Source organism: Squalius cephalus (genome assembly GCF_949319135.1).
Source record: "Squalius cephalus genome assembly, chromosome: 24".
Lineage (NCBI taxonomy): Eukaryota > Metazoa > Chordata > Actinopteri > Cypriniformes > Leuciscidae > Squalius > Squalius cephalus.
Window position 1 is genome coordinate 27,387,030 of NC_137145.1, and position 13,807 is coordinate 27,400,836.

Sequence of the window (13,807 nt, forward strand, 5' to 3'; positions counted from 1 at the left end):
TAGAATCATTTGGTAAAACCAACATGCAGATTTTCAAAGTCAACAAGTCTCTTTAAATGGCAAATAATTTTACCTTTTTATGATAAGAAAAGGTTTGTTCAGGTTAAAAAATATATATATTGTGGTGCAACTCCCTAAAACATTTATAAATGTAATAATGCATGATATTTGTAAAAAACCAACAACAATATTTTGAATAAATATAGTAATTTTCATTTTTGGGTGAACTATCCCTTTAACTATTTTACAGTCAACACCTACTGATCTCTATTCTTCATGTTGTGTTTTCTCAAACAGTGACCTCTCCAACCCAAGCGAACCAGGGAAGCGGCTCAGATCTTGAGGACGATGACATTGACCAGACGTCCCTCTTCCAGGAGATTGACCGTGAGCTGTCGAAGCTGTTGAGTGGCCTGAGCGCTCGCAGTCAGCATGCCTCGGCCCAACAGGACTCGACGCCAGGAGACGCGCCCGCCTCACCCATGATCCCCTGCAGCGGACACAGCCCAAGCCCGACGCCAGCCCTGGACATGGCCAAGCAGGGCCTGGACCTTCAGAACGGCCCGTCTGAGCTCGCGGGAGACTCTCTGCTGTTCGACTCGTGGTGTGAGGCGCTCATCAAGGACCCCAGCTCCGTCCTGGCGGCCGCCAGCGAGATAAGCTGCTTCACACGGGACCCCAGGACTGCAGCGCCCAGCCAGAATAACCCCCACGCCAGCCCGACTCCAGCTGCAGAAAACACTGGGAAGGAGACGGAGGGCAAGAGGGCAGGAGCAGAAGAACTCGGGGACGAGTCTCTAGAGGAATCCAACAAAATCCTGGCCGAGATCCCGGGCATCTTCAGCGGCTTTCTGGAAGGGGGCAAACTGCGGGACAAGCCGCCGAAGAAGCTGCGGTTTGTGGAGAGCAGGGCAGAGGGTGTAGCGAACGGAGACGTGCAGAACTGCAGTGTGAAAGAGGAAGTGAGTCGGGACACACAGATCTCAGACGCCACAGGAGCGGCTCAGGGGCGAGAGCTCGAGCACACACGCACAGGACACAACGCCTCTGACAGGTACAGTGCCTCTTCATCACAGTCCTTCACTTGCCTAAAGGCAGATTTAACTTTTCATTTTAAAATTAATTTTTAAATGAACACAGCATCTTTCATAGACAGCATCTTAACTAAGTGAAACGCTCTGCATGGGCTGTTACTGTGATGTTTTTAGGTTTAAACTGAAAAATTTGGACATTTATAATTATTATAAATCTATGTTTGCTGACTTGAAATTATTATTTCACTGATTGTCTCAATGCATTTCGGTATTGCCACAATCTAGAAGGCAATATAGTTTTGCTGTCAACCTTTAGGAGTATAGCCGTCATGTCTGGAGCACAGCTATGTATATGTGTATATATATGTTTATACTCTCCACCTAATGACCTAATGTGTAAACATGATGGGAAGAGCTCTAGCCAGACGGGATTTAGACTTGAGACTGGAGACACAAGTTTGGTTTGGTTCTTCTTATGAAGAAATGTGTTCTTAAACCCCACTTTTACGAAGATTCTGACATTCACTAATGTTTTCTTATCTTGGATTTGTTCTTAGCTAAGAACAAACTCTACGCACACTCTTACGCACGTTTGAGTGATGACAGTTTGCTCCAAATAATTGGTTACTGCATTTTATTTCATTCGACAGTCGTTTCATTTTATTGTAATGTATTTCGACATATTTTGTTGACATCGTTCATATTTTGTTTAAAAAAAAAAAAAATCAAAGTATGCAAAGAAACACTAACACTGCAATTTACATCAGCAATTAAGCTGACTAAATCAAATATTATGCCTCGTTTGGCATTTACCTGTTGCAGTAGAATTTCTATTTCAGAGTTGTTTTTTTGGTTTGGTGATCGGTGGACCACCGCCGTCTGTGCGTCTTTTGGACATTCTCCAACTTTTCTTGCGCACTGTCCTGAAGTGTCATGTCCTTATATGGGAATTTGAGTGGCGTTTTCTTATGCTAATTAGGAACAACTGGCACGCGCTTTCAATTACGAAGACGTGGGATTCATCAATCCTAAGAACACAGGTGCGAACAATTCTGTTGTTTAAGAACATGTCATCCGATGTAGACTTTTCTTAGGAAGTTTATTCGAAAATTCTTAGGAAGATATTGGTGAATGAGGCCCAATGTCCTTTCACCATTCCTGATTTCTAACACACACTCACTGTGTTCGGTTGGGATCAGAGCAGAAACTAAAGCTGATGCTCTCCGTGTGTTTTTCCATCAGTTCATATGTAAATTGTGTGAACAGGGCCATAGAGAGACACGCCTGCACTTTACACAATACAGAGTTCAAGCGTCCTGTTCATCAGCTCATCTGCTTACTGTATACAGTCAGCTCTCTATGGCTTTCACTTCCTTTATTCTTTCTGCTTGGTGTTCGTACGAACTGATCAAGCACAATAGAGGAAGCGCTCTTCACTTTCAGCTGCTAAGAGGAACCAGGCTTGTGGCTTTATAATGGAATTGGGCATTTGTAACTTCCTGTGGGCGGCTCTCGTGAATTTCTCTAGAACAAATACAGTACAGATCATAAATAATATCTTGCATAAAGTTGCATTGTCATGGCAATTAACACATTTGTTGACCTTAAATTATGTGGATTTGCATAAAAATCATTGGTAACACTTTACAATAAGGTTCATTAGTTAACATTAGTTAATGCATGAACTAACAATGAGCAATACATTAGTTACAGTATTTATTAATCTTTGTTAACGTTAGTTAATAAAAATACAGCTGTTCATTGTTTGTTCATGTTAGTTCACGGTGCATTAACTAATGTTAACAAATTCATTTAAATGTTGAAATTAATATGAACTAAGATTAATAAATGCCGTATAAGTAGTGTTTATTCTTAGTTCATGTTAACTAGGGTAGTTAACTAATGAACCTTATTGTAAAGTGTTACCAAATTGGTAAAATAATACTGTGTTTCAGTAATAAGATGCATAAATGCTTTATGGAAATGATAGTTTGAGAAGAAATGTCCTTAATTTATTAACTATGCTTCTAAAAGGCTTTATTCTTTTTTTTGTAATGCAAATGTGATTCGATTCATTCTTTTCATTCTGTGGTGAGATGTGACCCTCCCTGTTTTTGTGCAATTCACTCGCTGCCAGATTAGCATATGTCGTAGCATACGCTTGAGTTTTACCCATCATGAATTCTCTAACAAGGGCTTACTTACTCCTCAAGTAGGACATGTAAGCGTACGTATGTCACACAGCCAACTTCTGCTTAGGTGTTCCTGTTCCCTCTCGCCCTGTGTGCTGAGCTGTAATTGAGCTGTGTTTGTGTGTTATAGGAGTCCTGAAGGTGAGAGTGACTCCACAGATGTCTTCAGCTGCCGGTTCGAGAGCATCCTGGAGTCTGAGCGTCTGCGGGCGACTCTCTACAGCAGCATGGACTCGCTGGACACCCTCTCCACCCCTAAACCTGAACCTGAACCTGAACCCCGTTCCCAGACCGCCCCGGAGCCCTTCTTCGCCCTCGACATCCCCCTCACTCCCATGATCCAGCAGCGGCTGAAGGACAGAAGCCTGTTCCTGGCGCCCCCGGACTCGAGCTCGGACACTGAGGTGCTGAGCGTCTCGAAGCCGGGCGGGGGGGCGGCGCTGGAGGTCACCTCGTCGTTCCTCTCCACAGCGAACGGTGGAAACCACAGAGACTGGCTGACGGGCTGTTTAAGGTAAGAACACACAGTTCACTTCAGAAAAACGCTGCAAGAATGGACAGCAACTCTTTTTGACTTTGACATGGTTGCAAAAATCTTTTTTTAAGCACTGGGCATAGTCTGATTAAAACACTCAAAGATGAAACGCTTACTAACAAAAAAAACTGTCAGAACATGCAAAAGAGAAAAAAGTGAAAAGAAAAGGAAAAAAAAGAAAAAGTTTTGCAGCTCCGTTCTCACTCAACGTCACTCTCACTCCAAAACTCCCAGCATGCAGAGAGAGAGAGAGAGAGAGAGAGAGAGAGAGAGAGAGGATTAACACACTTTAACACCAATTATAAACACTTCATCTTCATAAACTGTACATAAGACATGGTTTATCCCCCAAATTTCCAGGTTGTAAACATCCAACCTATTTGTAATACGCGTATTGTAATACGACGATAACCCACCAGGCCCAAAAACATAAAATTGTCCTGATATCTTATTTTTCCTAGTTTTTCAAATGGCTAATTTTGCATTACCAAATAAGAAAGTAAGTAAAACCAAGACAACTTTGGACCAAAGATAAACAACTGAAAAGAAAAAGTTTCACCCAAAGATGTAACCCACTCTGTTAACGGGGAAAACAAATCTATCAACCTTGTACTTTGCATAAACAAATGAAAAACAGATTCAATGTCTACACAAAAAGGACAACCCACACTAACAAGATGCACCACATGTCTGTTTGTAGCTATAGATCCGTGTACAATCCTCCACTGGAGGGCACCAGTCCGCTGGTCGATCGGACGTTTGTACAGGATACGCCAACTACCTTTAGGGGAAGAGTCAGTGCCTAAAACCTGTCCATTCGTTGAAAGAACCCCAGTCAAAGAATGTAAATAACCTTTACACAGGTGACATAAAGGGCTTTCTTCCCACTGACTCAAATCCATCCATTTGTGGAGTTCTGACTGACAGTAGACCTTTCCTCTGTTCCTGCCAGTCCCCCACCACAGAGAGGGGAAACAATACTCACATCCACATCTATCATAGCTGGATTGTCCAGGAAAGAACGATCCAGTTCTCCAGTCACCTCTGTGATGAGCTTTTGTAATATTCGTGTTGACTTAACCCCAGTTTTCCTGCCCAAGGATTACGAACTGGTGTGTAGTAAATGCCCCAGCTTTGTGCACCCAGCAGACAGTAGACGTGCACGCAGAAAAGCTGAGGATAGAAGTCTCAAAGGCAGGAAAGAGTTAAGAAACAATGGGTCCTCCAACAGCCACATCCCCGCAGGTACTTCAGGTGATCTTGAAAATGCGAAAACTTTCCAGGCTTCCAGAACAGATTTGTAGAAAGGAGTCAGATCTGTAAACTCAGTCTCTTCTAGCTTCATCAGAAACAAATGCTTATCAAGTCCCATTCCACCAGCTCTTCTCAAAAGTGCCACTGCGGTGTCAAACCAAGCGCTATCATTGTTGTATAATAGTCTCTGGGCAGCTTGTAAACGATATGTCATTAACCTGGACCTGATATCCACCAAACTGTGGCCTCCTCCTTGTATCGGAAGAAACATTACAGAGGAACGCACCCAATGTTGTCCGGACCAGAAAAAGGTCACCAACTTTCTTTGTACTTTTTGCACTAGTTCAGCCGGTGGTTGTAACACATTAAATCTGTGCCACAATGTGGAAGCAACCAAGTGATTGACAATCAAGACTCTCCCCCTGTAGGATAGTTAGGGTAACAACGGGTGCATACTTTCTCCATTACACCCTCCCAATTTAACTTCTGAAAATCATTTGAACCAAAATAAACTCCCAGGATTTTTAACCCTTCTTTGCCCCAATTAAGCTTTCCTGGCAGTGATGGCAAACAATGTAGAGTATCTTGACTTGCCCAATAAGCCTCACTTCTGTCCCAATTTACCTTTGCTGATGAAGCCTTCTCATATAAATGAAGGACTTCAGACAGAGCATTAATATCTTGCCCACCGCTAACCAACACAGTCACATCATCAGCATAAGCTGGAATAGAGACATTTGCATTCTGAATCACATTTGGTATTGAAAGCTCACATAAAGTCTTTCTTAAATTAAAATGTAGAGGTGCAATGGCAATACTATACCACTAACCAGACAACAGACAGCCTTGCCGTATTCCTCTTTGGACAGAAACTGGTTTACTCAAACCGCCCCCAACTTTTACTATACATGAAGCGCCAGCATAAAGGAGTTGAATCCAATTTAAAAACCCTTCCCCAAAACCAAAAACTTTAAGTAAGTTGAATAAATAACTGTGATCTACCCGATCAAAAGCTTTTTCCTGATCTAGGGCAACTAATCCAACTCCTAAATTAAATGTTTTACAAATGTCTAAAATGTCTCGTACTAAAAACAAATGATCCATTATTGACCTATTTGGTATGCAGTATGTCTGATCTTTATGCAGTATTGTATGTACATATTTCTTTAACCTGTTAGCAAGACATTTTAACAAGATCTTATATTCCGTGGTCAATAAGGCAACAGGCCTCCAGGTCTTTAACAAAGACAGATCTCCCTTTTTAGGAAGCAAAGAAAGAACAGCACGGCGACATGTGACAGGCAAAAATACATCTTTGTAACATTCACAGAAAACCTCATAGAGATCAACACCAAGAAGGTCCCTAAAGTGTTTGTAAAACTCTGATGTCAACCCATCAACACCAGGGGAACGCCCCGAGCTGAGCTGTGTGGCAGCAGATGAAAGTTCCTTTGAATCAGAGTCCAATTTAGGAAGACCTTGAAGAACTGTTCAGCACAGTCCAAGTCACAATGTTCTGCAGTATATAACCAGGAATAAAAGTCCACTGCATGATGACGCATTTCTGCAGTGTTAGTGGGGACCCTTCCATCGGGCAGACGGAGGCAGGCCGTTTGTTTGTGCTACTGAACGGTCCGAGTTAAAGTAACATGCACTTGGGGCATCCATCTCATTTACTGCAATAAAACGAGACCTCACCAAAGGCTCCTTTCACCCTTTCATTTAAAAAGGACCCCAACTCACTCTTTATTGGTTGTAAACTGTGAGACAAACCAGGATCATGTTTATCCAACCAATCTTTCTCTATTGAATCTACAGATCTTTCAAGAGTTTGAATAGCTTTTTTTTTTGGTCATATTTGTGGAATTAACTGTGTATTGCTGACAAAACATTTGTATTTGTGTTTTTCCAATTTCCCACCATTGTCTTCAATTTTCAAAAGTATGTTTTGTTTTTTTCCAACATTCCCAGAAAACTTCAAAATGTTTACAGAAATTAACATCTTGTAATAACTTGGCATTAAAGTGCCAATATGAAGATTTCCTTGAAGACTGTGACAAAACTAATGACATAAAAACCATATGATGATCTGAAAACCCCACTGGTAAAATTGAGCACTCAATGACCCGATTACTAGAACATTTAGATATATAAATTCTGCCGCACTCACTCTATTATCAGATACTTTTACCCAAGTATAATGTCTGGCAGTATTGTTTAATCCTCCACATATCTAATAGTTCAGCTTATTTTACTGTTTTAGACAGGTAAATGGAAGATTGCCTATGAGGTTCCTCAGAAGTTCGATCAATGGTAAAATTTTCTGTGCAATTCCAGTCTCCCCCAGCCATCACATTGTCATTATTGTGACACTGTTTCAATATTCCACTTAAAATCTTAAAAAAAACGTGGCTCTCTCATGTCCCACATTCGGTACACATTTATGACACAAAAAAGAAAACCTTAAATTTCAGCCTTCACTAAAAAAAGACAACCTTGTATAACTTCTTCAGAGCTTAAAAGATTAACTCTAGTTTCCGGAGAGAAAAGAGTCGCCACATCTGCACCAAGATTTGTCCCATGACTAAGTATCTATTGCCCCTTCCTGCACATTTTCCAATCGGCTTCCTGAGGTTTCCTGAAGCAATACAACAGTCAGTCTTTTTAGCTGTATGCTTTCCAATAACAAATCACGTTTATGTCTATCCCTCCCACCATTAACATTAATGGAGCCCACCCTTAAAATATCCATATGTGTATTTAAGAGGAGGAAAGACAGACATAACAGAAAAAGAAAGAAAGAGAGGAAACCCATGTGATGCATTTCTGATCAGTTTTTCAAGAACTTTTTTTTTCCCTTCCTACATTTTCTTATCACTGTAAGATGCTTTAGCCGAAAACGCTTCTTTTCACTCAAAAGATAAAAAAATCTTTAAGAAATAGAGAAAAGATAAGAAAAAATCTTTAACATTCACCAATTGCCAAAGGTATCATCCAAGAAGTGATTTATTTCCTCAAGGGGATATAAGGAAGTTTCCCTTTGAAGGTCTCCCTGTGAGCTGTCAATGTCAGTAGAGTCTGTATCATCAGACATGGCATCAATGCTGTCATTGGCTGTACAAGTTAATGACCCACTCGGATACATTTCATCAGATTCCTCACCATTATAGTCACTTTGCTCAACGTTGCTGATACCTGGTACAATAACGCTAGTTCCAGCTGTGGCGTCACTAGCGCTGCGCTCAGCTGACTGCATCGGCACCTCAGGCGCTGGCTCAGAGATGACGCACGTATCTGACTGTCACCCAGAAGGACCTGTGCTTTCACTGTCTACAGATTATTCTGAGGTGATCACGGCATCAACCTCCCCCTCTGAAACAGTATGTTTGCGCCCCTCCATGCTCCTTATGTGGACACGCAATCTGCTTATGCCCTGTGTCACCACAGTCAACACATCGCACCAGTTACCAGTAGTTGCATAAATCATATATGATCTTCCTCCATACTTTACACAGAAAGAAACATCCCATGTATTTTCTGGAGAGTCCAAAAACATGTACACTTGTCTTCTAAGACTGAACATGTTTTAAAGTGGGATGTTTACAACCTCAAGAGATCGTTCTTAACTCGCTAGCAAACTCACCGAATCTCAGTAATTCTCAGTCCAACGCCTCATTAGAAATGAAGGGCGGAATATTTTAAATAATGATTTTACTGGCAGGTGCATAAAGCGGAGTAACCTTGCACAAGATTATCACGTATGACAATACCATTTTCAATCAACCTGCTAGCAGTGTTTTTCTCTTTTACAAACACAACAACCGCTTTGTTCATTCGGGAGGCAAACATAATACTTTCAAACCCTTCCTCATCTCCCACTGCCATGAGAACGTCCTCCACCTTAACACCGCCGTCAGGTACACACCGCACACCATGCTGCAAAGATAGAGATGCCGTCTCTCAAAGATTAAACACTTTCAAATAGAAACCTGTCAGAACATGCAAAAGAGAAAAAAGTGAAAAGAAAAAGAGAAAAAGAATAAGTTTTGCAGCTCAGTTCCCACTCTCACCCCAAAACTCCCAGCATGCAGAGAGAGAGAGAGAGAGAGAGAGAGAGATTATTATATGGCGCCCTCTGGTGAAAAATATTATCAGCTGCACTTAGTTAAAGTCCCCCTTTAGTCAATAATTGTATCCCTTAACTCATCTTTGATCACCAAAATTACATATTTAAGTGTTTTTGTCTTGAAAAAAAATTCTTCATTGCTTAAAATATCTTGAATGTAACTCGACACCCTTGCCTCGTTTAGTATGCGCGGTTCTATGAATATGCAAATGAGCCCCGCCTCCACTCAATCACTCAGCTCAGAGATCCACTGGTTGACGATCACACGTTGATCTGATTGGTTACAAGGTAGTTTGTGACGTCAGAAACACCAGCGATTTCAAAGCGTGTTTTTAAGACCGTCTTTGATTCACTGCAGTTTTAAGGAGGAAATACTCAGCAATGGTGTCGACTTATGAATTTACACATGCTTTGTCTTAAAGCGTATTAAAAACACCACATAGACATTATTAAAAGCTGGATTTTCACCACAGAGGGACTTTAACTAAAACCATCAAACACCTTCGTCACTTTAGATAAAATAACTTATATTTTTATAAATTTATATATAACTTATATAATTTCAGCTAGTTTCCTGGACAGCATTTCTAATTTCCATTTATTTTAACTTGATGTACTAAAATAACTAAAACTAAAACAGCAAAATTTAAAAGCTTAAAAAAAAACATTTTTTTTTATAATAGAAATAAAAATGATTATTATACTATATTCATAAATTTAAAAAAATGACAAATAAAACGAAATACCAAAACAGAATTACTGAAACTTTCAAATTAAAATTAAAATGGAAGGTTTAACAGTAAAACCTAATTCAAAATATTGATAAAACTATACTAATCACAGTGATACTAAAATCATTTTCAGAAAGTCTTTTTTCAAGATAACTGTAATCCATAAATAAGAGTTGATAAGTTAATGAGTTGTTTTGTGTGCTTGTCATTGGCGTTAAAAAGTTGTCTGAAAGACATCAGACTCTAGTACGTCACAACAGTTTTATAGTTATTATACAAGGTTCCTACGCAGTTTGGAAAAGTACGGGATTTCCAGGTCTGGAAAAGTATGAACATATTTGTGTTTCCAGACTATTTCCCCTATTTAGTTTTCTACAATATAAAATTAAGAATAAATTGATCATACAAGCAGAGTGATATTATAGCAAAAGTTTAGTGATTGTTTGGTGATTGTTTAGTTTGTTGTCGAACATTAATATGGAATTCAAGGCGACACTTTCATTATGCAAAACTGCTTGTCTTACCCATAAACTTCAGAAAAATAATATTTACTCAAATGCCACTCAAACCAGCAACAGAGAAAGGAGCAAACAATGATTTAATTCAGACCGTACTTTGTTGTTTGGTGATCATGCAACATCAAACCAATGATTGTACTATATATCAAATATAATGCTGTATGAGCCATTTATGTTAAATATTGTCTGATAATCTACAGTGACGTTTGGAAATTTGAGTCTGGAAAAGTAAGGAATTCTTAAAATTGAAAATGGGAACGCTGATTGTATGGCATCACAAAGGTCAGATAAAGTAAAGCAATTAAAAATGCATAAATATATAATAATGAAATTATATTTTATAAAATTGAAAATTATAAAAATGAAAAAAGAAAAGCCATGAGTAGTGCATTACAGTGATAAGGCTGATTCCCACAAATTGTGTGTTTTTTGTGGGATAATTGTGTTCTCGCTGTTAGTGCTGGTTGATACAGTGAAACTGACAGTTATGTTTCCCAACATTGTCAACTTTTGAATCTTGCTGTTTTGTTGGGCCAGTGTGAATCAGCCTTTAGGCAATGCCTGAAAAACTGTGGTAAAGTTAATGTAACTGATGACCGTATGACGGGACTCGTTCGTACTCTTCCAGTGGCAAGAGAGACAGCGAGCGAGTGCTAGTGAGCATCAGCAGAGCTCGACTGTATGGTCAGATGAGCCGAGTACGCAAACCCATAGACCTGTCCTGATCGGCTGTGTTTTGTGATTGATCGTGTTTTTCACGTATTTTAAGTGCTTGCTGCTGGAAACAGACTGTTAGCAGCACTGACTGTAAGCGGTGTCATTGTAAAGCATCATCTCAGGCTGCAGCATCAGTGCTCATTTTACAGTGTCGTCAAGCGGGGCTCATCCAATCCCAGTGTCACAGTCAGAGCTAAATGATTTATTACATCGACCTTATTTGACTTTCATTACATTACAAATATGTTTATTGATCTTTTCTTACTATGATCTTTTTAAAAGCCACCATTTGCAACTATTGCTTAAATTACTTTATAAAATCAACTGTATTAATAATTTGTCTTATTTAAACTGGAACAGAAACCCAGTAGATAAACTCATTTCTGATTTTGCTGATGTCGATAGTTTCATATTTATTTTTAGAGGTGTTCTTTACAGTTTCAGTACACTTTCATTATTTCATATTTATCGTGACTGAAGCTCATTTTATACAGTGACTGCTTGTGCTTCCTCTATGGTCATACACACACTGCAAAGTGACTCGCATTTGAAAAGATCTGGGAGTAAACTCACGTGTGGTAATCAAAGCAACATTTTCAAGCCTTGTGGATGCAAAGAACAAACCAGACATTTAATGTCCGATATGATTATTAAACCTCTGATGACAGAGCCAGTGTATTATGTTTTTAAGGGTTTTAAAGCTTTTTAATGCCAAGGACCCTTCAGAAGGGACCCTTCATAAAATATAAAGCAGCTACTGTGTACACAATTTGTTTGATCAAAAATACAGTGAAAACAGTAACATTGTGAAATAGTATTACAATTTAAACAAGCTGTTTTCTATGTGAATATACAACCCCAAATCAGAAAAAGTTGGGACACTGTACAAATTGTGAGTAAAAAAGGAATGGAATAATTTACAAATCTCATAAACTTATATTTTATTCACAATAGAATATAGATAACATATCAAATGTTGAAAGTGAGACAATTTGAAATGTCATGCCAAATATTGGCTCATTTTGGATTTCATGAGAGCTACACATTCCAAAAAAAGTTGGGACAGGTAGCAATAAGAGGCCGGAAAAGTTAAATGTACATATAAGGAACAGCTGGAGGACAAAATTTGCAACTTATTAGGTCAATTGGCAACATGATTGGGTATAAAAAGAGCCTCTCAGAGTGGCAGTGTCTCTCAGAAGTCAAGATGGGCAGAGGATCACTAATTCCCCCAATGCTGCGGCGAAAAATAGTGGAGCAATATCAGAAAGGAGTTTCTCAGAGAAAAATTGCAAAGAGTTTGAAGTTATCATCATCTACAGTGCATAATATCATCCAAAGATTCAGAGAATCTGGAACAATCTCTGTGCGTAAGGGTCAAGGCCGGAAAACCATACTGGATGCCCGTGATCTTCGGGCCCTTAGACGGCACTGCATCACATACAGGAATGCTCCTGTAATGGAAATCACAGCATGGGCTCAGGAATACTTCCAGAAAACATTGTCGGTGAACACAATCCACCGTGCCATTCGCCGTTGCCAGCTAAAACTCTATGGGTCAAAAAAGAAGCCATATCTAAACAGGATCTAGAAGCGCAGGCGTTTTCTCTGGGCCAAGGCTCATTAAAAATGGACTGTGGCAAAGTGGAAAACTGTTCTGTGGTCAGACGAATCAAAATTTGAAGTTCTTTTTGGAAAACTGGGACGCCATGTCATCCGGACTAAAGAGGACAAGGACAACCCAAGTTGTTATCAGCGCTCAGTTCAGAAGCCTGCATCTCTGATGGTATGGGGTTGCATGAGTGCGCGTGGCATGGGCAGCTTACACATCTGGAAAGGCACCATCAATGCTGAAAGGTATATCCAAGTTCTAGAACAACATATGCTCTCATCCAGACGTCATCTCTTTCAGGGAAGACCTTGCATTTTCCAACATGACAATGCCAGACCATATACTGCATCAATTACAATATCATGCCTGTGTAGAAGAAGGATCCGGGTATTGAAATGGCCAGCCTGCAGTCCAGATCTTTCACCCATAGAAAACATTTGGTGCATCATAAAGAGGAAGATGCGGCAAAGAAGACCTAAGACAGTTGAGCAACTAGAAGCCTGTATTAGACAAGATGGGACAACATTCCTATTCCTAAACTTGAGCAACTTGTCTCCTCAGTCCCCAGACGTTTGCAGACTGTTATAAAAAGAAGAGGGCATGCCACACAGTGGTAAACATGGCCTTGTCCCAACTTTTTTGAGATGTGTTGATGTCATGAAATTTAAAATCAACTTATTTTTCCCTTAAAGTGATACATTTTCTCAGTTTAAGCATTTGATATGTCATCTATGTTGTATTCTGAATAAAATATTGAAATTTGAAACTTCCACATCATTGCATTCTGTTTTTATTCACAATTTGCACAGTGTCCCAACTTTTTTCTGATTTGGGGTTGTATATAGTAAAATGTAATTTATTCCTGTGATCAAAGCTGTATTTTCAGCATCATTACTCCAGTCTTCAGTGTCACATGATCCTTCAGAAATCACTCTGATATGATGATTTGATGATCAAGAAACATTTCTGATTATTATAATCAATGTTGAAAACAGTTATGCTGCTTCATATTTTTGTGGAAACCGTGTTACATTTATTTTTCAGTATTCTTTGAAGAATAGAAATTTCAAAAGTACAGCATTTATTTG

General features: G+C 39.5%; 1 protein-coding gene across 3 annotated transcripts in view; it reads left to right on the top strand.

Annotated features, from left to right (window-relative positions):
* The window catches only part of psd3l (pleckstrin and Sec7 domain containing 3, like), a 127,234-nt gene that overhangs the window by 22,662 nt on the left and 90,765 nt on the right, over window positions 1-13,807 (top strand). For all 3 annotated transcript variants that reach the window (XM_079862232.1, XM_079862233.1, XM_079862234.1), the window contains exons 3-4: window positions 298-1,054; window positions 3,357-3,740. In XM_079862232.1, the coding sequence (XP_079718358.1) occupies window positions 298-1,054; window positions 3,357-3,740 (1,141 nt within the window). The remainder of the gene's footprint in view (window positions 1-297; window positions 1,055-3,356; window positions 3,741-13,807) is intronic.